This window comes from Neohortaea acidophila (genome assembly GCF_010093505.1).
Source record: "Neohortaea acidophila strain CBS 113389 unplaced genomic scaffold BDY17scaffold_12, whole genome shotgun sequence".
NCBI lineage: Eukaryota > Fungi > Ascomycota > Dothideomycetes > Mycosphaerellales > Teratosphaeriaceae > Neohortaea > Neohortaea acidophila.
In genome coordinates, this window is record NW_022985521.1 from 125,950 (window position 1) to 148,106 (window position 22,157).

Genomic DNA, 22,157 nt, shown 5'->3' on the forward strand with positions numbered 1-22,157 from the left:
GCCAGTCGGTCGGGTGGGCGTCTCGCTGCTATTCTTGCCGCAGGGCGATTGACGGGCAGGATGGAGGGCGGTGGTGGTGCCGGTAGAGACGCTTGCCACGTCGTGTGCCATCCCCGTCTCTTGAAGGCCACTCGACTCATGCACGCTCGTCAGACTCCACCGCGCCCTCTCCTCGTCCCCAGAGGGAGCGGGAAGAGGGACGTCGGGAGGAAGCAAGTCCTTACGGAAGAGTCTGGCATTTATTGAGACCATCGGGAAGATTCAGGGAGGTCAAAACCGGTTTGAGCCTGGTCGTGGTCGCGGATGCCCCACCCGCCGCCAACTCGCCATCCGCCACACTTCCTGTTTCCGCCCGAAGCTAAATTGGTGGCGCGCCAGCGTTATTTCTACGTCACGTCTTCCACCTCCATCTTCTTGCACTGTAACTTTCTGCAAATAGACATCTGGAGAATTCTCGCATCTCACTCCTGGCTGACTCCTCCAATGCAGGCGTGCGGTATGATGAGAACCCTTACCTCCTCCGCTCCAGCACACATCGCCATTTCGCGGAGGGACAGTACAGTAGTCATGGACGCCATCCATTCTCCCTCTGGACGTAAATATCCGCCTTTCATTGTCTCGTTTCGTCCCATCTTCGCTTTGGTCTACTGTCTTCTCTCGTCTTCTTACCCTCATGTCGCTTGACCATCTGCCATCCGTCAACGGTGCACCTTCCGTGGCCCCCGTCAACGCAAATGACTGACATCATGGCGTCTTCTCGTGCATATCACCCCCCGCTACCATTTCCGCCAGCATCTCGGACGTGCAGACATACACACCCGCATCGTCACCTTCCATCGACGATAGCACCACGTGCAATCACGTTTCCGCAACCCCAACCGCACCACTCACTCCGCACGAGCATATGTTCCCAAGGCTAACATTCTATTCGCAGCACGTGCACAACGCAGGTTCATTGTTGCCTACACGTTACTGGATTGATAGTCTCCTCCACTACCAGCCCACGGACTCACAACACACAAGTTGTACAAACGACAACCTCCACGCTCCGGTGCGGACGCCTGAGACATGAATCGCGTCAATCGGGGTGCCATGGCGAACGGGTAAGTATTCATCTCCTGAGTCACCTCAAAGTTTGGCCGGTTCGGCGAGTACGACGTATACGAGCTCACTTGCAATCCCACAGCGCCGATTCCAATTCGTCGTTGAAAGCGCAGCAAGCTCAGAACAGACTTAACCCCTCGTCTCGCACCTGGGGAACGGCACGATCCAGACAAAATGGCCAACGTCAAGCACTCAACTCCACCCGCCACAAATTCTGCCCCAAAAGTCCCTTCTGGCACGCCAACTTCAACCTCGACCAGCACAAGGAGGAATGGGAAGCCGGACGCACACGCCACCTTGCACTCAAGACAACACAAGAATCCAGACGCTCCTCAAGCGCCCCTCCCCCGACGACCCCCCGGCCTTTCGACGGCAGAGAGTTCTCCACACACCACAGCCCCGTCCTCTCCCTCGAAACCGTCTTCTCCCCCACATGGCTGCAAGGCAAGGAAGACGTCGCCCCCTGGCCCAGCAAACTTGAGATGAAGTACGAAGGCGACGACCGCATCTCCACCGACCGTTTGCATCGCCGCTTCCTCGGCATCCCCCGCGTAGAAGGCAACGAGACGGTAAATTGGCAGCATCGGGCCGCCATTCCGCAGTACACGTCCGACTGCTTCTACTATCCCATCCCGAGTGAAGAGCACATTATCCTGCGCAACCACGATATCCCGGGACTACAATTTACGGATGAGGAGGGCGAGGAGGCTCTGGGCAAAGCATTCATGGCTTTGCTAGACCCCGAAGACCAATGGTAGGTTTGAAGCGGGCCTTGCATTCTTCATTCAAGCAAAGGCGCAAAGGGAAGTACTAGGAGAAGTGTGGCATGCACTTGATTTTCCTTGGTTTTTCCTCTTCACTCTGGAAAATTCTACTTGCTTTGAATCAAGACATTGCGACATTACGGGGAAACCAAGGCTGAAGTGAAACACATGACTTTCCATCAAAGACAGACAAACAAACTCCTAACTCCTGATCCATGTCACGCTGTATCGCTCTGAAACCCATGTGCGCATGCCTGTCTCTAATGAAAGATGCAGGTCGCGCTGTAGCGTTGTAAGTCACTCTTGTAGATCGCCTCCAGATACTCACCCATATGTCTTTCAAGCCTGAGCAAACTGCCTCCAAATACAAAACCAGATTTGCCGCCATCCAAAAACTCCTTCAATGATCTTTCCCGCACCTAATGTACACTTCTCTTCCTACATTCCCATCCTTGTTCTCTCAAATACACATCAACTTCCTCAACTGCTCATCCAGCCTGTCCAACTCCTCCACCTTCTTCCGCTCCTGCTCCGTCAAGAACTCGCGCTTCTGCATCGAATACGTCTTCTTCGTCTCGCGGCGCAACTGCTTCAGCTGCTTCACCTTCTCCGCCTTGGCGAACTTGGCCTCGACGTCGTTGACGAAGCGCGCTTGGTAGGCGGGGGCCGAGGAGAAGCGCTGCTGGATGCCGCGCTCCAGCAGGGGATAGCCGTTGTCGACCATTTTGATGAGGTCGAGAGTGCTGGTGGGGTTGTTGTTGGTTGGGGGCGGCGTTGAGACGGGTTTGCGCTTGATGGCTTTGCTTGTGGCACTCAACATCTCGGGAGTTTTGGGAGGAGTTGGAGGTAGGAGGGATGAACGGCTTCCTGTGTTGCCATCCATGGACGCCCCGCCGGTCGCTTTACCGATCACAGCCTCGTTGAAGACGCCGGACTCCACGTCACAGTAATTCTGACTGTGGCGCTTGTTGAAGTCCTCGTCGAACGGACCGATCAGGTCAACAGGCTGCTTCTTGTTCCTCATCTTGCGCGTGAACGTCGGGACAGTGTCGGGAACGATCAGATGTGAGACGTCGCTGGAGCGGTATGGCTTGTAGCCTGTCGATGACTCCCTGTCGGTGGCCTGCTTGATGCCGCCGGGAATCAAGCTGGTGGGAAGGTCAGCGTCCGTGAATCGAACAGTCTGCGATGCAACACCACCCTCGAGAGCGTTCAAAGCTTGGCAGCGATGATTGCTGATCTCGCTTGCGTAGTTGGCCGGCGCGGTGGTTTGCTCGTCATCCTCGTCAAAATTGAGCTTGATGGTCGGCAGTCGCGCAAGGAATTGTAGGCTTGGTGCTCGCTTGCTGAAGCTCGAAGTATCACCCTGACGCCTGTGCCCGTCGAGACGGCTCTTGAACTCATCGTACGTCTCGCGCGCTCCGCGGGCAGTCGCAGACTGGCTTGTCCAGCGCCACATGCTCTTTGGGCAGAGCGGTGCCGGCTTCTCGCTGATGTCGCCCGGAAATTCGATGGTCTCTGGGATGGAGAGATTGGAAGTGGCAGAGTCGTGATTGCTTGGCTTGAAGTTGAACGGAGTATCATCCTCCAGCATGGCCGATTCGGTGGTCGTGGGGCGGGGGGCTGATAGCTGCGCGTCGACTACTGGATGGGAGAAGCGAACGGTGCTTGCGGTGGCGGTGGGAGGAGATCCGGCTCCAGTGAAGGAGTGGATGCGGTAGGACGTTGGGCGTGTGACCTGAGCAGTTGGACCGTTGGGGCATGCAGTGATATCCGTCACCGATTGGAGGGAGCGCATAGATGCTTGCATCGAGGCTCGGAACTCGTTCGGCATCTTGAAAGTGCCCTTCTTCGACTTGAAAGTCAGGAACTTCTTGATCGACCGGAACAGGCCCATCCTCCCCTTGCGCACGCTTGCAAGATAACTCTTCCGCACTCTACGCTTGGTAGATTTGTTGGAATTGAGAGAAGGAGCGTGATGAGCATTCGACGTCTGGTAGAGCAGCGAGCATGGGTCAGCTTCCGAGCCCATGTCGAGGGCTGAGTAGTATCGTTGAGACATACCTGTGACGTGAGTGCTTGTTGTGATTAAGAAGTGTCCGAGGGTATGGGTCGAGGAAAAGCTCGTGGGTGGTTGGGGTCTGTTTGGCTCGAACTTCCAGGATAGATATGCACGGAAGTGCAGTACCTGGCCGTCGATAACAGACAGTTGCGCGGGAGGAACAAGACAAGGCCATTCTCGAGGAGAAACTGCGGGTATATAATGCCTTGAGGGCTGCTTTGTGACTCGAGCTGAAAGGAAGAGGGAACAAAGAAAAAAAGGGCCAAACATGGCACAAAGGTGAATGTGAAGACATTCACAATGCCCATTGTGGGTCGAGTAGTGGTGAAAGAAAGGAATCGATGCCGGGAATAATCATTCACCTACTCGGTCCATTCAGTGGTTTTCAATCATGGTGACGCACGCATGTGTCGGGAAGATTGTGTACAGGAGTTTGATCTGAGAAGAGGTCGAAGTGACAGAAGGAGGTTAGGTGAGGGCCGTCAGGCTACAGTGTGGCAGCCGTGAGGCAGGTCCGTGCGCCGGAGTTCGGCTGCCGACTCCAACCGATGTCAGGTCCAGGCAACCAATACTTCTATGCAATCGCCCTGGTCGAAGATATTACCATGATTTGAGCGAAATGTCGTACTTGTCTCCTTGCTGTCGGCTCAGGCTTGCATAAGGAGACCTCGGCATGGGTGAGAAGATGCGCAATGGCGACCGAGGACCTTGGCCCAGAGAGCGATTCGATATCTCAGCCCGATGACAGCGATTACGATGTCGAATCGCTGTCCGGAGACACTCCTGCAACTCGGGATGCCTCGGGCGAGGCTGTCGAACTGGAAGCCCACGCACGTCCTAGCACGGCAGAGGTACAAGCGTCCAAAGCGATCGAAGCCGCGGGGGGTGGCCCTGGCCGTGATTCCGACAACGAAATCATAACATCGTCTCTTGATATCAGACCCGATAGACTCGTCTCGGACGATGGCGACCATTCAGTCTTCGATGCTGAGCCCGCACCACCGGATTACATTACCGCAACGACCCTCCACCACGCACGCGGGCAAGACACGGCAGTCGCCGTTGACACAGGACCGGTCTCGAATGGCCGCGATGTTACAAATGGTCCACGTTCCGGCGTCCGAACAGATCCACTGAATTCCTCGCGCACGTTTCTCTGGAGGACTCTTCTTCTCGTTATTGCGAGGGTGAGGCTTTTACTCAAAGACCCCGTTCGAGCAGTCATTCCAATCACCTCGATATCCCTGCTGGTTCTTCTACTGGCCATGACGCTCAAGACCATCACGCCCAAGTCGAATGATGTCTCAATCCCCGCCAGACACCGTGATCCCACAAGACATCGGAACGCAGACCCAAGATGCGACTTTGATACTTATCGAGAGGTCAACATTTCCCTCCAAGATACTGGCAACTTCGCTCTCATTGACGATGTTGCGTTTTGGTGCAGGAATGGGGGTTGTCGGGCCAGAAATGGACTCTTTCGGGTCAACGTATATGATGCCGATCAAGCCGAACTCATCCCGGACCGGAGACCAATGTCACTCCGCATCAGCGTTGCGACGGCATGGCCCTATGTGATCGACCGAGTGAAGTACGAGAGGGTGGGTAACGCGATAACGTTGGACACTCCCGACATCAGCAAGCGCAGCGGGCCAGAGTGGGATGCAGCTGATCGAGAGAAGCGGAAGGCAGGTATTGGCTCCGGATTGGGACCATGCCTAGATTTCGTCATTGACCTGTTCGTGCCACACAATGCGGTGTTTACAAACTGGCTCACGAAATTACGCCACTTCAGCTTTCATCAGGCCCCGTACAATATGCAGCCGGACGGCGAGGTGCCATCTCTACCAACAAAGATACAACGACGCAAAGGCGGGATCACGGTGACCAACACGACGCTTATAGAAGCGCTGTATGGTAACGTCAGCATCCATCATTGGAGCTCTCCGCATGTGCATGTTGAAAGCCGGACCGGAAACATCGAGGGAACCTTCTCGTTCCATGAGGAACTGAGCTTCGAGAGCTGGACGGGTGCGATCGATGTCAGCATCGACTACCAGGATAGAAGCCAAGGACAGAATCAAGATGCGCTGCCATCGCTCAAGACCTTGACGAGAAGTGGAAATACCACTGTGGCATTCCCCGAGCTGACCATTCCCGACCGCGGAGTGGAGCTTCCCCTTCCACCGTCTATGGTAACACGACACTTGTCGACCTCGGGGTCTCTGGATCTGACATATCCTCATGGATGGAACGGTTTTGTAGACGGCTTCTCCGTAAAGGGCAAAGTACGGATCGATGCCCCGCTGATTCCGGTGAACTGGAGCCAACGGAGAGAGTCAACAGATAGCCAGGTTTTCGTGGGCTCTCCCAAAATGGAGATGGGGCAGCTCAGATTCGCTACGGAGACTGGTGATGTGAAACTGGCAATCATGGGATCGAGACCTACGGAATTCCTGTTTCTGCCTGAGAGCGATCAGAGATAGAGTGAATGGACAGATGTTGCAATTTAGTCTTTCAAGCGTCCGTATACATCTGTACAGGGTCCATGTCTCATTGGCTCTTCGAAAACCCGCAAGAAAATGTCTTTGAACCTCGTAGCTTGCTGAGACTTTGGTGCGCGTACTCGTTATGCATTACAACAAAGCGTATAGAGGAGAGGATAGTCTTTTCATACTTGGCAGTCATGCTCTTTCTCCGCCTGCTTCTTCCATCAACATCTCCCAATCCAGTTCCTTGGGGATCCAACCCAATGCCGTAAGTCTATCCGGCCTGGTTGTTACACCACATCCCCACATCAATGGGCCAAACGGGTGCAACTCTGCTGTAACTTCAACAGCAACACTTTCCACCTCTCCTAGACCGAGACGCTTACTGACCGCCTTCGCACGATCGATCATCTTCACCTCATCGGATCGAACAAAGTAGTATCCGTCTTCGTTCACACCGACTCGATGAGATGCGCCATCGTCTAGTAGTGCCCTCTCCAGCAAGAAGACCACCGCGGCCCCAAGATCACCGATAGAAGACCACGACCATGCAACGGATCCGTCGCCGATGACGAAGGCTCGTCCTCGCTTCCTCACTGCAGCGTAGTACGCGGTAGCGGCGGCACCTTCCGTCTTTACATGGCCTTTGCCTCGTCCCCAAAGCTGGGGAGCGCCAACGATCATCGCACCGACACCGCTAGCAGATGCATGAGCCATGGTGGACTGGTCTGCCTCTGCATGAATGCGTTCCTTTGGTAGCGAGAGGATTGTGCTGATATCCTGGATATCACTCCACGGACGGCCGTCTTCCGAAGCAATGCCAGTCACAGGAAGTGACCTATCAATCAAACTCCGAATCCCGCTGATGCTGATGAGGCGCGGTGTAGGTGGTCCATTAGAGAAGGTGGAAGCAAGGCCATCGATTAATGCACGCACAGCGGCCAAGTCCTCTTTTGTTGCATGAATGACGAAGTCGACACTCGCCGCTGTCCGTCTCAGAAGCTCGAGGTCAGACAGAGAGCCGAGTACTGGCTCGAGGTTATGGTGGATGGATCGTAGGTGTTTCGCATCCTCTTCTCGCCGGACTAAAGCCTTGACATGAGCTTCGGGATGGGCTTTGCAAAGGGTTGACAGTATGGTGCCTCCTACGAAGCCCGTGGCTCCCGTAAGTAGGACATGCAGCGTTTGCTGTGGCATCGCTTCTGGGATAGGAATAATATAGATAGGAACAGTCCTTCTACCTCTATATTAGTACACTGGCTGCTCGCGGCTTTGACGTTCGCGAGCCTGACAAATCCGGAGGTTTATAGGTAGAGTAAAGTCCGTCCTCGTATGCCGATCTACCGATTCATCAGCGGCAGCCTGATGGCCATGAATCTGAGTCAGCACTCTCGGCAAAAGCATCTTCACGAGGCCAGCCATCGTAGAGCGACCACCAGGGTAGCGTGGACGGATGAGCCAGGTAAGGGCGTGGGAGATGACGTGCACGGACCCACGTTGTGGTCCCCCGAACATCTCCGTGAGTACTGAAAGTATTGCAGGGGTATTCTGATCGAGAAGAGGTTGAGGCAAAGGGATGGAGTTGGGAGGGATGATCGGGCTATGGCAGCGGCGAAGCAGGCCCGTGCGCCGGAATTCGGCTCCTTGCCAAAATCGCAGTCAAGTCGCAAAAATGGACCAAAGACGGCCAAAAAAATCGCCAAAAATCGCCAAAAATCGCCAAAAATTCACATAGGACAGCAGGGATTCCCCAGTGGTCACCCACCTGAGTACTAATCTACCAGTCCGAAGCTTGAGTACAGGAGAGCGGACGGGATCCTCTTTTCTCTTCGGCTTATGGTCCTATGTACCTGCCAAACTAGGAAAGATCAAACTTATTGAAGATTTTAGGAAAGAGCGACCGACTGGGTAGAGTGGAGGTAAGAGCGACTGGGTGAGGGTGTGAAAGGTGGAGTGCACGGACCCCGCCTCACGTTGTGCCTCACGATCAGAACGCATCGCTGCCTTTTTGCCATCACCACCAGTTCGCAGACATGATCAATGCCGTGCTGGTTTTCAATAACAATGGCCAGCCCAGACTGACCAAGTTCTATACTCAGCTGGTGAGACTCTTCTGCCGCCTCTTTCTCCGAGTCGCAATAACTAACAGCTCCTCCCAGGACACTTCTGTCCAGCAACGCCTCATCTCCGAGATCTTCACCCTCGTCTCCGCCCGTCCAGCAAGCAGTTGCAATTTCCTACCGCTGCCTCCCCTCCTGGCCTCGTCATCCAGCAGCAGCACGTCGAACGAACACAACGATGCCCCATCTCTAGTCACCTACGGCCACTACGCCACCCTCTACTTCATCTTGATTTCCACCTCGACGGAATCCCCGCTCGCCCTTCTGGACTTTATCCGCGTCTTTGTCGAAGCGCTCGACAAACTCTTCGAGAATGTCTGCGAGCTGGATCTCATTTTCAATTTCGAGACGCTGCATGCTGTGCTTGGGGAGATGATTGTGGGTGGCGTGGTGGTGGAGACGAGCCTTGACAAGATCGTCGAGGGAGTAAGGGCGCAAGGGAGAGTGATGAAGAGGCCGGTGAATGAGAGTCGACCGGGCCTCGCGCAAGGCATCTGGGCGGGGCGATGAGACTCGCCAAACTCGACTAGAAGCTCGCCTTCCTCTTTGTGAAGACTACGACCGAGATGTCCCTGTTGTTGACTACCGCGACAAGAGATTGCGGCAAGACTCCCGAGCAGATCTCGTCAATCGGGCTGTTGGTCTATAACAATCGACATCTCAAACTGCCCAACCCTTCGTAACGCCAACGCTAAGAGCAAGTCCCCTTCGTTCCAGCCACTCTCACTTCACCTTCCCCATCACCGTATCTGGGCCCCTCTCCACTCCCATCCGCGCCGCCGAGCTCTTGACCTGCGCCGCAAAACTGCGATCAAAGTCATCCCTACACCTCAACACCTGCTCCACCCACCCAATCTGCACATCCCAGTACTGCGCCTTCATGTTCTCAAACGCCTCCACCACGCCCTGGCCCTTGTCCGCCGACAGCAAGCTCTCAAAACTCAGCACCACCCTCCACTTCTCCTTCACCAGCTCCAGCGTATCCGGAAAGCGGGAGAAGTAGGAGAAAACGGTCTGCAGCTCTTCTTTGATCTTGTCCGTGAACGGGTCGGAGCGGCGGAACTTGACATTCTTGTTGCGCACGGCACTCAGGTAGCGGATGAGCAGGGCGTCGGAGAGTTCCTCCACGAGAATATCGCGCAGAGACGGGTGCAAGACTTCGGTGTAGTTGTTTTCGCCGCTGAGATAGTCGTCAAACGTCGTCGTGATTTGCGTCATGGTCTTGTTGCGGTACCAGCTCGGCGTGAAAAAGTCCTTCATCGCCTCCCGGAAGTCGGTGGAGAACATGACGGCGGCGAAGATGTGCATGCAGTGCGTAGCCAGGTCGACGTAGCCGTTGGTGAGACTGTCGAGCTCCATTTGACAGGTGGAGGTGTAGGCCGGGGTGACCAGCGGCTCCCAGTCTGCTTTGAAGCGTGCGAGGAAGGACGTCGTGCCGGACTCCGGGTTGTCGTCGATATTCGTGATTTGATCGTTGGCAATGGCTGCAAGCCATTCTTGCAGACTACTCACGCCTTCCAGCTGGGCAGGATCGGCGACATTCTCAATCCGCCGCGCCTCATCGTCAATCATGCGCTCCCACATTTGCTGCCGGTTCTTGAGCGCGCGCATCATCGCATCTACCACGCCTTCTACGACATCGGGCCGGCCGGAGGACTCTGCAACCGCCAACTGCTCCCTAAGCATCGTCCACATGTCGCCCAGTGTCTTTGTGTGTAGCCGACCGTCTGCATCCTGGTCCAGTGATCCCTCTGCCCGGTCTTTGAAGGATTTGCGGTCTGCATTTGCCATGCGCTCCATCCATTCCTCGACTGACTTGGTGATGAGATTGCGATACTCTCGCACCAAGTCGCTTTCCCGGTCATCGATGACGTGAGGGTTGAGTTCTGACTCCTGCACACCGAGTCGAGACATCTTTCCGTAGTACTTGCCCACCCAATTCAGAATGGCCAGCATATGAACCGGTGTGACGCCTGGATCATCCAGCCTCTGAATCAAAAAGTCGTGCATGAGCTTGTGGTAGATGTTGGTGTAGGTCTTGAAGATCTTCCATTTCTTCGGCACGAGATCCTGCAAGCCGAGTTTGACGGTGTTGAGGTCGTTGAAAAACCAGCGACAAGCCTTGTCGAGTCGATCGGGATCGTTCAGGAAGGCCTGGGTGACCTCTTCGAACTGCGCACCGGCACTGGCCTCGATGGCTTGCAGGAATTTGTCTTTGTACCCACGCACTTCTCGCTGTCCGATGGTCAGACCTTGGAACCGCGAAACAATGTCGCCAAACTCGCGCTGCGCATCCTGTAACGCCTTGACCTGCTTATCCTTCTTCTCTTCATCCTCAATCACCAACGCCAATCGCACTACCAGACCATGATTGCCCGCCTGCACGAAATTGATCAGGTTGATGCAAGCCTGGCCCACGCGCTCGTCGAACCAGTCAATGACCTCGTCGAGTTTGGTGAAATACTCCCGTAGTGTACTCCCGGACTCCAACGGCAAGTTCTCAATCATCTCCAAGCCACTCTCTCCCTCCACGCTTCCCTTGACCTGCTCCATCGCTTGATCCCGCACATCCCTCAGCGCTGTCAAGCCCTCGTGAATCGCCAGTAGGTTCGGTTGCTCCTCCAGGTTGTCCTCGTCTTCTCTCAACAATCCCACAACCTCTTCTAAGCGCTGCTCGAAAGTGTCCACTGCCGTCTTCATACTGTCCACCGCCGCAAAGTTGCGCTGCATGACGCTCATGCGATTGATTTCGGGAAAGTCGCGAATCATGTTCTGCGACTCGGAGCAGAGCTTGTCGATCCGCAGCATTTCCTCTTTGATCTGTTGCACGATCCTCTGGCTGTCATTGATGCTGGACATGCCGGCCTGCGTGATAGACAACTGCTCTTGCAGGCCGAGTTTGAGCTGCGCATCGATGGCGGTCTTTTTGCGCGTGAATTCCGACTTGAGGGAGGCGAGTTTGTCGAGATCATCGGGGTGTTTGAGGAGCTCGGCGAGCTTGGAGGACGGGTCCTCGAGGGCCGTTTCCACCATGTTGGCGTTGGGCACTGAGACAACAGGCTGCGGGTGGAGGGAATGGCGTCGCGCTACGTGTCAATGGGGGCGCCTTCTTGCCCGAGCTGTTACACTCATGCATTGACAGAGAGCCGCTGGGATACATCCGACGCTCAAACGCCAATGAGCTGAAAGATTGATGGTGAGATTGGGCGAGTCGCGCGGTGAAGGTCGGGGTGTGGTTGCTTCCGCCGGGCGAAGCTCGGACGATCCTGAACGAGCTACCAAATTTCTCTCGACATCGCCATGTCCCTTATCTTCCCCTTCCATCACCACAACAGAACAGGTTGGCATCTCGAGAGCCTGCAGCGACCATGCCGTCATACTTTCGCATCACCCTCATCCGCTCCGCCATCGGTCTGCCCCGGAAGACCAGCGGCGTCCTCCAAGCATTGGGCCTGCGGAAGCGGCTGCGCACCGTCTACCACCCCGTGTCGCCACAAGTCGCCGGCCAGATTTTCGCCGTCAAAGAGTTGGTGGATGTGCAGGAGGTCGATCAGGCTCTGTCCAAGCAGGAAATGAAAGAGTTGAGGCGGCCTGACCCTGGCTTTTACGTGGAGAGGAGAGCCAACGAGCCGAGGGAGGAGAGCTGATTCATCTGCACCGGGATTGCTATTATGCTATCACAAGACAAACAGCTTCGAGAGAACATGAGAAACATGGAGGACTCCCAAGCACAACGGGGACTGGATACAGCCGCAGTAGCGCCCGGACACATCGATTCGCATCGCCCCCTCTCTGCCATGGCACAAGAGATGACAATGAACGCACGACACCATGTATTGGAGTCTGAACCGCATTTGATCCTGCATCACGCACGTTTCTACCATCCACCCTCTTTAAGCCTGGCCTACAGACGACACACAGCGCAGTGTCGAGCTATAATGAGCAGCAAGGCCAGGAGTGCCGCGGGGAGGATGAAAGTTCGACGAGCCTACGACCATGCAAAGGACGGGTGAGAAGCCGAGCCTGTATGAGAGGATCCATGCGAGCGGGGAAGGGCGGTGCTCTGGTCTGACAAAACACAGCGCATGATGTGCTCTCGCTTCCCGGGATATGCGTTGAGCCGGGTCTGTGCGAGGGAGATAGAGGAGAGATTCTCCAAGAAACCCTCGTCGTCTCGTTGAAGTGGATAGGGAGGGTACAATGATTCGCCGTGATAGATATCTATGCAACACGTCCTCCTCCTCTCAATGTGCATCTGTGCCTGAGGTTTCGGCGGCGCCGGGCAAGGTCCCGCACTCGGCGCATGCTCGGCCGATTTCGGTCTTTTATGACGTTCCTCGTCCAGTTCATCCTTTGCGAAAAGACAACAGACATCCAACCCTTCGAACATCACACTCCGGCACTCGACGACATCGAGCTACCAATCACAGCCCTCTCCACAATAATGCCCGGCAGATCAGCCGTCAGTGGCCTGGCAAAGGCCGTCTCGCGACCCACAATCACCACCACCACCCGATGCCAAAGACTCGCCACCAGCGCGAGCGCCCGTTCCTTCTCCAACGTATCACGAGCAACACCCATCTCCTCCTCCACACAGCGACATAGACCGACAATCCAGCCCCTCACCCAACCCGCGATCCAACAAGCCTCCCCCTCCGCACAGTCCCGGCGGACAATCTTCATCCAGACCGAAGACACGCCCAACGCCGATGCGCTCAAGTTCAAGCCCAACCACCAAGTCCTCCCGGACGACTTCCCCTCCTCCTTCCTCGAATACCTGTCTCCCCGCTCGACGCTCGCCCCACCACACCCCTCGCCCCTCGCCTCCTCCCTCATGAACGTCGAGGGCGTGACGAGCGTCTTCTACGGCAAGGACTACATCACCGTCACCAAAGACAGCTCCACCCCGTGGGCGCACGTGAAGCCTGAAGTCTTCAGCCTCATCACCGAGACCATCACCAACGGCTCGCAGATTGTCAACACCGTCGAGAACAAATCCGGCGAAGCGGGACAGGGATCTTCTTCTGCCGAGGCATCGGCTGTCTACGCTCCTGAGGACGAAGAGGTCGTCGGCATGATTCAGGAGCTGCTCGAGACGCGCATCCGGCCTGCTATTCAAGAGGACGGCGGCGATATTGAGTTCCGCGGCTTCCAGGACGGCCAGGTCCTGCTGAAATTGCGCGGCGCGTGTCGCACCTGCGATTCGAGCACCGTCACGCTGAAGAACGGGATTGAGAACATGTTGATGCACTACATCGAGGAGGTCAAGGGGGTGCAGCAGGTGATGGATCAAGAGGAAGAGGTGGCGATGCGCGAGTTTGCCAAGTTGGAGGAGAAGTTGAAGGCACAAAAGGGAGAGGCTGCTGTGGCGAGTGCGCCGTTGGATGCTGTTGCTGGATAGATTGAGATCCATATTTGACTAGCGAGTTGTGCAGATTATGTGTTCATAAGAGTGTATGGCGACATTTACGTCAGCGTACGAGATGGTAATGGATTGGAAGCCGTTGAGAATGGAAAGACAGCAAGCTCAATTGTGTTTACGCTACACTGCGCTGCTCTGTCAAAGTCTCAAGAATATCCGTGAGCACACTGCTCTGACACTCCCCTCACTCGCATGCAGAATATGCTTCGCTCTGATCAAATCTCCTTGCGTAGGAGTACGCCCATCTCAAGCAGTAGACACTCCGCCAGCGCCGTCGCTAAAGTCATCACGTCAAGTAACTCCCCATCGCTATGTCCATCAGGTATCAAAGTGATATCGCTCATCCATGACAAGGAATGTCTTCCACTCTTACTCCGTCTCTCAAAACTTCTGCCCGTACTTGTAGGCCGACGCAAAGGTCTCTAGGATGTACAGCACCTCCTCTTCGTACAGATGCTCATTCGCGTGCAGGTCGCCGATCAGCGTGTTGAGCCCCTCGGCAAACGATTTGGCAGCTCCGTGGTGCTCGACGATAGGCTGTGTGGCGCCGATGATGATGCCGTTCGTGCGGACATATTGCGGCGTGATGAAGATGTTGTCTTCCACGGGCAAGTAGGTGGGATCGGGGTCCGCGAAGAAGCCTGCGAGGGGATCGTACTTGGTGTTGATGTCGAAGTCATTGAAGAGACCAGGGGCGTAGATCGGCAATTGCCCGTCAGCTGTCACCGGAAGGCCGTTGGGCCAGCCAGTGAGGAAGGGGTCGACGGTGAGGTTGGTATCGATGAAGAGAGTCTCCGCACCAGGCCTGGAGTCTGTCAGTAATGGTGCTGGTGGTAGACGGCATTGAAGAGAGCTCACTTCAGCTCCGTAGTCTCAATGACGACTCCAGGGTTGACGTCGTCCGTGACAGCGTGCTTGGTGACGGCATCACAAGCGTCTTCGTGCTTGCCGACATTGTCAGGGCCTGTCTCGTGCTTTCTGACCTCGTGCTCGCCGGCTTCATCAAAGGTGACCTCGTTCTTCAGCGACGAGCTTGTGAAGCTGGCGGTGCTGGAATCAGAGTTCTTGCGGACATGTCTGGTGAATGTCAGTCTCGCTGTCCCTGCTTCTCTCCGTGTTGCACGCTTACCCCTTGCGACGCTTCTGCGGCTCGCCTGGACGACGATTGCCGTTCGGAGAGCCGGACCTGTGGGCTGTCAGTGAACGTGCAGAGTGAGTTGAGAAAGGGGTGTAGCTCACCATCCCTCGTCGACTTTGAGATTGGGGTACTGCTTGACGTGGACATTGTTGACGTGTCTCCTCAAAAACCACGCGTGCTTGAAGGGCGCCTTGCAGAAGCCGCAGATTTTCTCGCAGCGCTCAATGGTGAGAGAGCCTTCGGTGACCCAGGCGTGAGAGTGGTTCTCGTTGGTGCAAGGCATGGTGATTTGATGTTTGGGGGGACTGGTTGAAGGTGGTGTTTGGGTGATGTTGGAGCTGTTCAGATAGAGCGCGGTGAGAAGCAGTGATGCTCAAAGTCTTCGTCGGCAAGTTGAATGCGTTGTGGATGAGGTAGTTGATCAATGATTGGCAAAGACTGTCAAGGATTGCGTGCTGCGGGATTGATGAAAGTGAAGTGATGGATGAAGAGTCGAAAGAGGAGTGCGGAGAGGAAGGTCAGAAGAGTGTTCAAGATCATGAGAAGAGTTTTCACAAGAAGAGAGTCTGTGGGCAAAAGTCAAAGCGAGTGAGCGCGAAAAGGTGGCTGGGAGAAGGGAGGTGAAGTGAGTGAAGGAGTCGGGCAAGGCTGCGAGCTTCATACCACGCGCATTATTGCCATTGGCATAATGATATCGGTACCATTCGAAACCGCGAGCGACGAGCTCATCGCACGCACTTGCCTCGTGCCATGTCGACTTTTTTCAAGCGTGATGTTGCGAATCGTGAGCATGTCGAGCGTGGCCGCTGGCTTCACTTCCAACGCCAAAAGCTTCATTTGAAGCAATGACGTTGAAGGGGCAGTGCGTCTCGCGACCAATGAGAATGGGCGACGATTCTAAATTTGTGGACTTGTGCAACGACGACGATGCTTCCGGTGGCTATTGTGGTGCATCCTATTGTCAATGTCAGTCAAAATGGTCGTGGTGGGCAAAGATAGGGGAGGGAGCGCGCCACGTGCCTATTGGGGATGAAGAGGCCGTCGGTGACATGAGTGAAGCGCCTGGCCACGCTGGATACCAGCAGTATCGAAGTCTCCGTGAGCAAAGTCAATGTGGATGAGAGTGAAAGGTGATGCGCAGGTTCATTGCCGGGAACATTGGATGCTCAGGGGAAATCGTGCGGATGTGACTAAGCTGCACGTGATTTGCACGTGATTTGGAGAGCCAGACTGCTGTTCAGCAGGTCGTAGATTCTATTTGATCAATGCAAGAAGATCGTCGCCAACGAGTACTCACGGCTTCAGTGCCAAAATGCCCCCATTACTAAAACAAGTCGTGTCTGCTGGCGCAGCACATTCCAACTCCATCCCATGGGTCGGTAAGAAGCGCTTTCATCCAGACAAAGTCTCCTTCCACCGGTCATACAGGCCTTTTCCAAGATATGCATCCTCCTCCTTCTGCCACTTTTGCCGCTCCACCAATCTCCGCGCGTTGAACGCCCGCACAAACTTCCACACCTCCGTGTCCGCCATGTTCCACGCCTCGACCGCGTTCCGAAGGAGGATGAGAGACTTCTGCCCACCATGTCGCTCGCTCTTCTTGATCATATCTTGTGCTTTCTCCCCCAGCAACATCTGCTGAAGGAGCTGCTTCTCGTCGGGTTTCGGCCCATCAAAGTCCTGCTTGGGCGGCGGAGGACGGCGTTCTGGTCCGGGCACTGGCGTCTCTGATTTGCCATCCTTCATTGGGTGCCGCGGGATGCGAAAGCCGAAGATCCAATCGAGCTCTTGTAAGTCCTTTTCGGTGCGGAGGTAGACGGGCTCTTCTGCCGTCAGCCACAGCGAGCGAGAGATGCCGTGCTCGGATGCAACGGCGTCTTTGAGGGAAGCAAGGCGCGAAAAGGAGGAGATGCCCGCGCCGAGCAACTCTCTGGTGGCGGCCATGACCCACGAGTCACGCGAGGTTTTCCGTCGGATGAATCGTACGTCCAAATCCTCTTTGTTGTGAATGAGGCTTTGCAGGGTGTAGGGATGAGGCACAGTGCCGATCAAGAATTGCGCGCTGTCATTGCGGTAGATGGGCGGTGTAGTGATGATCATAGGTGTCCTGCTGACACAAGGCGAGCAATTCGGTCGGTTGGGCGGACACGAGGTGGTGATGGGAGATGCTGTGCACGTCGACAAGTTCCGAGCAATGTCGATGGCGGGATCGATCATGTATGTGGTGTTTTGAGCCAGGGGTTTCAAGACGGCGATGCCTTTCGGGAAGCTGTTTTGCCAGGTCAAGTGCAGATGACTGTTGATGAGCGCGGGGAGCATGGTCAGGCCATCTCCGCGGGTGTCGGCAAAGGTCAACTGGCTGTCGATCGACTTGTACAACGTCTTGATCGTTTTCGAACTGTAGAATGCCACGCCATCATGGTTGGGCTCGATGTGGAAAGTGTCCTCTGGCGTGAGTTGGTACATGAATTGAGCAGTGGTGATCAATGTCGACCGCAGGGCCATCTCGAGCACCTGTTCCACTTGCTCCTTCGTGCCAACGTACAAGCCACCTTCCAAGCCGTCATACCGGGTCATCTGGGAGTACTCGCCGGCGCGCAGGAAATGGAGCAAGGGTTCCTCGTAATGCGCCATGGGCACGGCCAGCCAGTTGCACAGGATTCCCGTGCCCATGCTGGCCCACGCCAGCCATCTCAGCAATTCCAGTTCCATATCAGCTTCCAGCTTGAGGTCCTTGATGTACTTGTACTTTGGGTGGTTCATTGCCTCGGAGCGACTCAAGACGACGGGTTTGAAGCCCTGGGCCCACCATGCGCGCCGCCATATCTCCAACACCTCTTGCTCCGCCTTCCTACTCCGCTCATCCCGACTCCGCCCTCCAGCGTCGAAGTAGGTGTAGACGGGCGGGCGCGGCTTCAAGGGAGGCAGCACGGCGCGCTCGTCCTGGGTGACGACAGTGCTGAAGGGGTTCATCCAATGCCAGTCGGTGTGCCATGATATATCACCCTCCCTGCTATCGGGCTGGTCCGCTGGGGGAGGACTGTGAGCGGGTGCTTGAAAGGGATCCAAGCGATTCAGCCATTGTGCCGTGTTCACGTGCACGTGCGGGAGTTCCTTGGGGATGGATGGAAGGCGGCCGACTACTTTGGTGGTGCCTTGCCGGATCTGCGGGCCGTATGGGACTTTGCTGAGGTAGGGGTTGTCCTCGGAGGTGGTGCCGAGGAAGAGGATGCTGAAGAGGATGAAGGTGGTGAGGCTGGCGACGATCTGAAGGCGGCGGTTGAGGTAGGAGCATGGGTTTCGCCGGCGCATAGTGTGGAGGGAGGGAGAGGCGGAAGACGGCGCTGTCCAGCAGCTGGTCTTGCTGATCACGACACCATCTGTTGGGGGTGAGATTGCGCTGGCTCAAGGAGTCGATCTGGGTCGTACGGGCGGGAAGCTCTTGGCTGCGCCGCGGCGTACTACAGCTTTCCTGGGGATTGGCGGGTTAGGGGCAGGTGGATGGGAGGGGATGATGAAATGTGAGATTCGCCGGGGGACACGTTAAGTAAGAATAGCATGCAGCTTTCCAACCATGCGCCGAGCAATCATGGATGGGTGGGAATGCATTTCATCGTGGGGATGGCTACCTATAGAAGGGGAAGATCCCACGTTAGGTAGGCGCGAGTAATGTCAACCATGGATTTAGGCCAATCGCGTCGCGTCCTTTCCGCGCCGAGGCCACGCTCTCGCTTGCTCGCGTCGATCCAGGCCTCGTGGCGTTGGTGGTGTCGCTTGTCATTTATCGCCGATGCTTCAGTACTGCACGCCGTAATCTAACCGCATCTCCTTGAGACCGTGTGGTGCCCGCGATGCTCAGCCATGGCATCGTCATCCACCCTCTCCCGACCCAGCGCACACGTCGCCAGGAGCCCCGAATCCTATGAATCCCTCGCACGACGCAATGCCGCCGCCGAGATCCTGCAGAGCTATGAGAGGCTGTCTTGGCACTCGTTCCAGCGATGCGAGGTATCTTGCCTCCCTCTCCCCCTTCGTGTGTCGCCTTCGCTCACGAGCGCATGTAGTCCCTAGTCCAGACGCGCCTGCATTTCCAAAATGTCCTTGCCGGTCTCACCGACCAGGACGAGGCGGCGCTCGTCGACTGGAAAGAAGACAAGACGCCCCGCCCCAAGCCGGGCGACGAGGGTCATCACGGGAGTAGTCGAAAGGGCAAGGAGCGCTTGAGTGGCGGTGTCGCTGGCCCTGCTCCCAAGGCGAACAAGACTCGAGAGCAGAGTGACAGCAGTACCGGCGGGAGCGCGAAGAAGAAGCGAAAGAGTCTTCAATAAACGCCAACTAATAACCATGTTCGCTCGAACGCTACAGTGGAACAGATCCATCACGATTTCGCCGAAGCCACAACCCCGCTGCTCCCACTGGTAATGCCCAAAGCTCGTCCGACGGCTTTCACCCCGTGCTTCAGGCTCGACTCGCCTCCCGCGTGCTTCTTGTCCGCGTACACATACGCCGTGGGCTTCGGCGGCCATTCGCCATCATCCTTCCATCCCTGCACCAGCGCTCGCGTCATGGTCGCCAGATTGATCGGCACGCTGGGTGAGCGGGACTGTTGGATGATCTTCGAATAGATCTCGGGGTAGAGATCGGGATTGATGCGTTTGCGGATGGGATGGTCGGCGAGGAAGGGTGGGCCGAGAGGAACGAGAACGTCTGACGGAGGCACTATGGGTTGGGTAGGGATGACCGGCGCTTCCACGCTCAATCTTGTGGGAGGGTCCAGGGGGAGTTCGGGCGTCGTTGCAGGCGTGCTCGGCGCCTCATCAGCGACGACAATGCCATCGGTCCCGGAGGAGTCGGTCGAGATGCGCACGGAAGAGCTGATGGATGCCGACGCGGAAGCAGAGGCGGAGACGGAGACCGAGGAGGAGCCACGCTGTCGATCCTCTTGCTCGCGCTGCATAGTCTTCACTTGCTCCGAGGTGTGTGCTGCGCACCAAACGTCCCGCCTCGCCAACCAGTGCGCAAGTCCATCGTTCCACGTACTCTCCTCGTCCAGTAGAGCCTTCCGCCTGCGTTTCCGCGCTTCTCTCCGGTCGGACAAGTGCTCGCCTATGCTGTTGGGATTCTCGAACTTGTACGGCGTCTTCTTCGGCCCTGTCACGCCCCCTCCATCAACGTCGGTGTCATCTGGTTCAGACGACTCCTCGCTACTGTAGACGCGTTCCCTCCACTCTGCCGGCGAGAATGTGAGTTGCTCAGGCGAGCGGTGGAGCAGAGCTTCCCTCTCTTGCTTGCCTTGGTGATAGAATCGGAAGCCCGCCACCGTCGGCTCGGCCCCTTCATCATCACCAGCTCTGTCATTGCGTCCCGGCTCTTCCTCATCCCCCTCCTCTGTCCTCGCCGTCTCTTCTCCCTCCTTCGCGACGGGAATCTGAAACCTCGGCAGCGGCGGATAGTGCCAATCGTTCCTCACGTGCTCCTTCAGCCATCTCCTCGCCTCACGAATCTCCTGCTGCTGCTCCGACTTCTTGTGTGGCAGGCCCAACGGCAACGTCATGCTATTTCTCTTCGACCCATATCCCCGCGGCGAGCTGAGATCGGACAAGCGCCGTGCGATGCTCTCTCTCATGCTGATCGGCAGTGGCGGATGAGGCGCTGACTATATGATGTCGGATGTGCCAAGAATGCGCCAAGCATTGGCGGGTGAGCGACGGGCCAAGGAGATCTGCTTGCGGTTCGAGCTTGCGACAACAGCAGGACATGGATGAAGGAGTGATGGCGACGGCGATGGATGCAGGCGGACCGCGTACGCTTACACATGATACGGTCACGACAGCATCCATTCGCTACATCGGATCAACCCCGCGCCAGCCGCGGAATGGCGCAAAAGCCAAAATCCGGGGTTGGCCTGCTGCCTGCCGCACCTGCCGCATGCGGGCCATAGTCTGGCGATCCCTCGTTCCTTCCACCTTCCATCCCTTCGAGACCAACGTCGAAGAGAAGAACCTGAGGGCATGAACTGATTGCTATCTGCACTTCTACCTGCACCCCATCTACCTACGTGCTTATGCGCAGCATCGCCGGTCACGATTGAAAGCAGCACTCACCCTTTCCCCCTCCCTTTGTTCTCCTCCTTTGTCTCATGGCATCCAGAACCCAACCCCGCTTTCTTCCCGTATGCCTCGATCGCAGACAAAGAGAGCTTGCGGCCAGATGGTACCCGGAAGTACTCCTTTGCTGCTGCAAGTCTCGCCGAATCCACTGCGCATCGTGGGGCTGGCCTCCCCTCCTCAGATGACCTGATTCTTCCTGCTGCTCCCGGACTAGATCCGATTCTCGTCAACTGCGCTTGCTCCACCTGCCGTTGGGCTCTCCCTCGCTTCCTCGGCGAGTCGCTCGAGTCTCTTCTCGCGTTCCGCCTACGAAGACCCGGACCCTCAAGACCTTCTGACGCTGGATCCCATTGCACCGACTCGATGTTCTCTTCTGCTTCCTCGACGTGCTCAGCTGACAACACGTTCTTTGTCGCGGACTGCTCGTTCACCGCTTCTGGGACCCCTGGCATTGCTCTGCGCAAAGCCCGTAGATCATTGGCGGAAGTCCGTCTGCGAAGTTTCGGAGTTCGAGTCGAAGCAGTCGATGGTGTTTTACAGTCTGACGGCTGCTCCAAACTACCACCTTCGAAATACGCCGCAAGTGGGTTGAATTTTGTTGGTGTGAACGTTGGAAACGCCTCAGTCTCTCGAACCTTCCTGTTTCCTGCCGGGTCTGCCATGCTCTCTTGATTCGATCCCTCCGACGGCTCATATCCGTATTTCGAGTTGCCGGAGGATTGTATGCTGTCGTCCGACATCCTTCCCTCCATGGTTCTACGACGGCCTTGCCGGAATGCCGCTTCGTCTCTTTCTCGGTGCCAGGTATAGTGGAAAGTCTGCGTTCTGGAGAAAGTGCAAGAATCTGACAGCAGCTCTGCCGCCTTTAAAAAGTGCTTCGCACGAACGGGTTTGCTGGAATCCGGCATTGTGTCACTACTGAGTAACAGCAGTAGTCTACATTCACTA

General features: G+C 56.2%; 12 protein-coding genes across 12 annotated transcripts; 5 read left to right on the forward strand and 7 right to left on the reverse strand.

Moving 5' to 3' along the window:
* Positions 1-1,092: 1,092 nt before the first annotated feature.
* Positions 1,093-1,862, forward strand: BDY17DRAFT_327798 (uncharacterized protein; the record flags this gene model as incomplete). Its single annotated transcript, XM_033737734.1, has 2 exons — positions 1,093-1,103; positions 1,187-1,862. The coding sequence occupies 2 exons, from the start codon at positions 1,093-1,095 to the stop codon at positions 1,860-1,862; spliced, it is 687 nt and encodes a 228-aa protein (XP_033585560.1).
* A 342-nt stretch (positions 1,863-2,204) lies between these two features.
* BDY17DRAFT_304805 (uncharacterized protein) lies at positions 2,205-3,661 on the reverse strand. Its single transcript, XM_033734773.1, has one exon. The coding sequence runs from the start codon at positions 3,460-3,462 to the stop codon at positions 2,329-2,331; it is 1,134 nt and encodes a 377-aa protein (XP_033585561.1). The 5' UTR covers positions 3,463-3,661; the 3' UTR covers positions 2,205-2,328.
* A 961-nt stretch (positions 3,662-4,622) lies between these two features.
* Positions 4,623-6,416, forward strand: BDY17DRAFT_327800 (uncharacterized protein; the record flags this gene model as incomplete). Its single annotated transcript, XM_033737735.1, has 1 exon — positions 4,623-6,416. One exon carries the CDS (start codon positions 4,623-4,625, stop codon positions 6,414-6,416), a length of 1,794 nt encoding a protein of 597 aa, XP_033585562.1.
* Positions 6,417-6,449: 33 nt separating this feature from the next.
* Positions 6,450-7,833, reverse strand: BDY17DRAFT_47042 (uncharacterized protein). The gene is made up of 3 exons (XM_033738420.1): positions 7,712-7,833; positions 6,636-7,656; positions 6,450-6,585 (listed from the first exon to the last, which is right to left on the reverse strand). Exons 2-3 carry the CDS (start codon positions 7,614-7,616, stop codon positions 6,484-6,486), a joined length of 1,083 nt encoding a protein of 360 aa, XP_033585563.1. The 5' UTR covers positions 7,617-7,656; positions 7,712-7,833; the 3' UTR covers positions 6,450-6,483.
* A 619-nt stretch (positions 7,834-8,452) lies between these two features.
* Positions 8,453-9,049, forward strand: BDY17DRAFT_257463 (AP complex, mu/sigma subunit; the record flags this gene model as incomplete). The annotated part of the gene is made up of 2 exons (XM_033731688.1): positions 8,453-8,521; positions 8,579-9,049. 2 exons carry the CDS (start codon positions 8,453-8,455, stop codon positions 9,047-9,049), a joined length of 540 nt encoding a protein of 179 aa, XP_033585564.1.
* A 213-nt stretch (positions 9,050-9,262) lies between these two features.
* On the reverse strand, positions 9,263-11,572 carry BDY17DRAFT_327803 (exocyst complex component Sec6-domain-containing protein; the record flags this gene model as incomplete). Its single annotated transcript, XM_033737736.1, has 1 exon — positions 9,263-11,572. One exon carries the CDS (start codon positions 11,570-11,572, stop codon positions 9,263-9,265), a length of 2,310 nt encoding a protein of 769 aa, XP_033585565.1.
* A 335-nt stretch (positions 11,573-11,907) lies between these two features.
* On the forward strand, positions 11,908-13,940 carry BDY17DRAFT_327804 (uncharacterized protein; the record flags this gene model as incomplete). The annotated part of the gene is made up of 2 exons (XM_033737737.1): positions 11,908-12,147; positions 12,885-13,940. 2 exons carry the CDS (start codon positions 11,908-11,910, stop codon positions 13,938-13,940), a joined length of 1,296 nt encoding a protein of 431 aa, XP_033585566.1.
* Positions 13,941-14,883: 943 nt separating this feature from the next.
* On the reverse strand, positions 14,884-15,664 carry BDY17DRAFT_304811 (uncharacterized protein). The gene is made up of 2 exons (XM_033734774.1): positions 15,091-15,664; positions 14,884-15,038 (listed from the first exon to the last, which is right to left on the reverse strand). Exon 1 carries the CDS (start codon positions 15,380-15,382, stop codon positions 15,197-15,199), a length of 186 nt encoding a protein of 61 aa, XP_033585567.1. The 5' UTR covers positions 15,383-15,664; the 3' UTR covers positions 14,884-15,038; positions 15,091-15,196.
* Positions 15,665-16,491: 827 nt separating this feature from the next.
* On the reverse strand, positions 16,492-18,411 carry BDY17DRAFT_313604 (uncharacterized protein; the record flags this gene model as incomplete). The annotated part of the gene is made up of 1 exon (XM_033735732.1): positions 16,492-18,411. One exon carries the CDS (start codon positions 18,409-18,411, stop codon positions 16,492-16,494), a length of 1,920 nt encoding a protein of 639 aa, XP_033585568.1.
* A 549-nt stretch (positions 18,412-18,960) lies between these two features.
* BDY17DRAFT_327807 (uncharacterized protein) lies at positions 18,961-19,427 on the forward strand (the record flags this gene model as incomplete). Its single annotated transcript, XM_033737738.1, has 2 exons — positions 18,961-19,107; positions 19,164-19,427. The coding sequence occupies 2 exons, from the start codon at positions 18,961-18,963 to the stop codon at positions 19,425-19,427; spliced, it is 411 nt and encodes a 136-aa protein (XP_033585569.1).
* A 50-nt stretch (positions 19,428-19,477) lies between these two features.
* On the reverse strand, positions 19,478-20,653 carry BDY17DRAFT_257574 (uncharacterized protein; the record flags this gene model as incomplete). The annotated part of the gene is made up of 3 exons (XM_033731699.1): positions 19,478-19,853; positions 19,989-20,378; positions 20,535-20,653. 3 exons carry the CDS (start codon positions 20,651-20,653, stop codon positions 19,478-19,480), a joined length of 885 nt encoding a protein of 294 aa, XP_033585570.1.
* A 546-nt stretch (positions 20,654-21,199) lies between these two features.
* BDY17DRAFT_313606 (uncharacterized protein) lies at positions 21,200-22,117 on the reverse strand (the record flags this gene model as incomplete). The annotated part of the gene is made up of 1 exon (XM_033735733.1): positions 21,200-22,117. One exon carries the CDS (start codon positions 22,115-22,117, stop codon positions 21,200-21,202), a length of 918 nt encoding a protein of 305 aa, XP_033585571.1.
* Between the last annotated feature and the right edge of the window lie 40 nt (positions 22,118-22,157).